General features: G+C 33.6%; 1 protein-coding gene across 1 annotated transcript; it reads right to left on the minus strand.

The window, feature by feature from the left end:
- Positions 1 to 227: 227 nt before the first annotated feature.
- LOC138906707 (endo-1,4-beta-xylanase 5-like) lies at positions 228 to 2,964 on the minus strand. The gene is made up of 5 exons (XM_070196201.1): positions 2,796 to 2,964; positions 2,473 to 2,639; positions 2,210 to 2,308; positions 1,052 to 1,360; positions 228 to 584 (listed from the first exon to the last, which is right to left on the minus strand). Exons 1-5 carry the CDS (start codon positions 2,962 to 2,964, stop codon positions 228 to 230), a joined length of 1,101 nt encoding a protein of 366 aa, XP_070052302.1.
- Between the last annotated feature and the right edge of the window lie 330 nt (positions 2,965 to 3,294).

Consider the following 3,294-nt stretch of genomic DNA (forward strand, 5'->3'; position numbering starts at 1 on the left):
AAAAAAAAAATAGATTACTTTAAATTTTAGCGGGCTACATGGTACAGAAAGATGATAAAACTTACCACCAAATGGTATATGGCTCTACACAAAAATAAATATTTATAAATCTAATTTATTTCCCTTTTAACAACGAATTTATGCAAATAATTATATATTAAAACCAAAAAAACTAAGCAAACTGCCTAATAATTAATTTTTATGAGTAATTAGCATAATAGATCCAGTCAAACAAAGATCGTGTAATGTGATTGTGAACTTTCCCCAGTTGGTTCCACCTTAACCAAATTCTGAGCCACAGAGGTATTATATGTTACTTGAGGATGGCTGATTTCAACTTCATATTCCCCATGAAAAAGTGAAGCTTCAAAGAAACCATTTTCATCGGTATTCCCCGAAAAATCCTGGTGATTCCATTCCTTAATAATTTTGTCTACAACATCTCCAGTAGGCAAATTCTTGAAATTATTATCAGTCAAACACATCCTGTAACATCCTTTAGGATTCCATGGTGCCCACATAATTATCCCTTTCACTCCTGGATGTGTATGTACCTCCCTTATTATCTCCTCCAAATATATTTCCTGTCCAAATTGAAGATCACCAACTCATGAATTAGAGGTTAATTTCACGTATTATTACTGAGATTTACCCACTGTGACAATAAATTTACAAAATTGTTACTAGGCACATTAAAATAACTAAAATTTTACCCCTATGAAAGTAAAATTCACAAAAATATTTTGTGTTACATTAAAGTAACTCAACTATGTATGTATTGCTCAAAAAATACAAATGATCATAGGTTCAAGTTTTTGATACGTTACTTGTTATGTCATGCAGTACATTTCATGTAAGAAAATTAAAAAGTTCTACCTGGCAAAAATTTCGTTTACCCATATTTTAAATAAAAGACAATTAAAAAGACCTTTAAATGGAGCCAAAAGAATAAACAATTACGATATAGATATGTTCAGTTCCTAAATCCAAACCCTTTTTTATATTGTAATTGTTTTTTTCCCTTTCAAACTCAATAATTAAGGAAGATTACCTGGTTGGTGGTATTTGCAGCATCTAACTCGGTGATCCAAATTGGCAATCCAGCTGAAGCAAGCATATCAAGAGAAGATCTTATATAAGGCAAATTTGGGGTGACAAAATGTCCCTGGAGTCCAATGCCTAAAGGGCCATTGTAACCATGGGATCGAAGCTCTTTAATCTTTTCTAGGTACTTAGCTGGAGTTGAAGTTCCATCAAATCCATGTTCAAGCGTATTGAATTCATTCAAGAACGGAATTGCCTTGCTATCAATTTCATTAGCCTTTTTGTAGTAAACAACAGACGCATTCTTCCCTAGCATCTGCTCTAAGAACGAGAAGTGGACATTTTCATTCACAACATCCCAATGAATAAGTTGGCCTAAATATCTATTCATCACTGAATTTATCCTTCTTGATGCAGCTGCGAATAACTGTGCTGGTGAAAGATATCGCGTCCACGTGGGCATATTCTGAGGATTATCCCAAAAGACATTGTGGCCGCGGACTTTAATGTTATATTTTTGGACAAGACTAAGCATAGCATCAGCTACGTTGTAGTCTAGTGGGCCGGGGATTTTTCTCGTTGGCGTACCATTTCATTTCGTTTTCGAAAACTGTGCATTTAAATCTTGAAGTAAACCAATCTTGGTAGGCTTTGTTGTTTAGGATGTGTTGGCTTATTGCATTGCCAAACGGGAAATTGTTCTTTTGTTGTGCCAGGGAGACAGTTGCGTTTGGTAATGGTTGGCCTTGAGAATCCACTGCTTGGATTTTCACTCTAGCTTTGCGTACCTGCGGCATTTTATAGTGATTTTTTAGAATTTAGCTTACATAAACTAATTGTTTTTATTACTATGAGAAAAGTTACAAGATAATACATGCAACCTATAATAAGATTGTAACATGCTATAATATGTTAAAATCATTGACAGCATAAAAAAAATTATATTATTGTCAGTATATATAAATTAAATTCATTTTAAATGAGAAATCTCGTGAAATAAAATTAAACATATCGTAAGAACTAGTTAAGTTATTCTCCTTCATTTATATATATAGGATTAAAGCAGTCACAAGTTTGCTACGTAATATTTTTTATATATATATATAGAGAATGTTTTCAATTAATTAACGGTTCAGTGAGATGTATAATATTTAATTTCATTCACCTTCTCAGTGCTTTGATCTTGATGAAATTTCCACTCATCTAGAGAAAATGGCTTTACTGATATGCTATCTGCCCAAAGCTCAACGACTGTGTTGTTTGCCTAGGAACAGACAAGGGAATTAAGTGAAAATAAACAAATTAGGTCCAACAATCAGAATTTTGTGTTTGAAAACATAATAGTACTAGCTAGTACATTTTATTCTGTTTAAGTATGGTTATAGAATATGAACAATGACTAATAATTATGAAAAAGTGAAAACTCACTTCAAGATATAGCTCGACAGGACCAGAAATATTGAGCACAAAACCACCTTTTAGCATAGACCAGCAACCAGAACGAGCAATAGCCCATCCACTACGTTGGATGCCAAATGCTGTTCCGAATGCAAGAGCTACGTGAATCATGTCTCCTTGGCTCACTTGTACCCAAGCTGCAATTGAATTTCAATACATATACATTTTGACCGATCAGTAACAACCATCTCCTATAATATATATGCTACATCGACGACACGGCTTGAAAATAATGGTCAAAATTAAAACAAACAGTTGGGCAAAATCCTTGTGTACGCCGTATGCGAAAATACCTGAAGTTACGTAGTGAGTATCCTTTTGCAAGAAATATTTTTGGGTAAAACCATGAACGGCTCCTTTCCTGTTGGTAGCCACAATGAAAGTGTTATTAGTACTGCTGGACATCCTAGTGGCCATATTTGCAAATCCAGATTTACTCCAGCCCTTTAGTCCCTCATTCATGTCTGGATTCACGACTATTCCTCCATTGTATTGAGCTCTGAGAGGATCTGCCAAACACTGGAAGCATATATATATGTTAAACATAGCTGAGCAAGTTATCTGTTAAATATGTTAAAATATAGTAGGGGTGTACATCACTACATGGATCGGACCGGATTGGTTCGATTTTTATCAAAACCAAACCAAACCAAACCAACTATATCGGTTCGGATTGGTTCTGTTTTGTCGTGTTTTTCGGGTTTTTTGTTATTAAATATTATTTTAATCTTACTTTGTTAAATTTTTTATAAGTAAATATATGTTTAGTAAAAATTTAAAAAATTACAAATA

This window comes from Nicotiana tomentosiformis, chromosome 1 (assembly GCF_000390325.3).
Source record: "Nicotiana tomentosiformis chromosome 1, ASM39032v3, whole genome shotgun sequence".
NCBI lineage: Eukaryota > Viridiplantae > Streptophyta > Magnoliopsida > Solanales > Solanaceae > Nicotiana > Nicotiana tomentosiformis.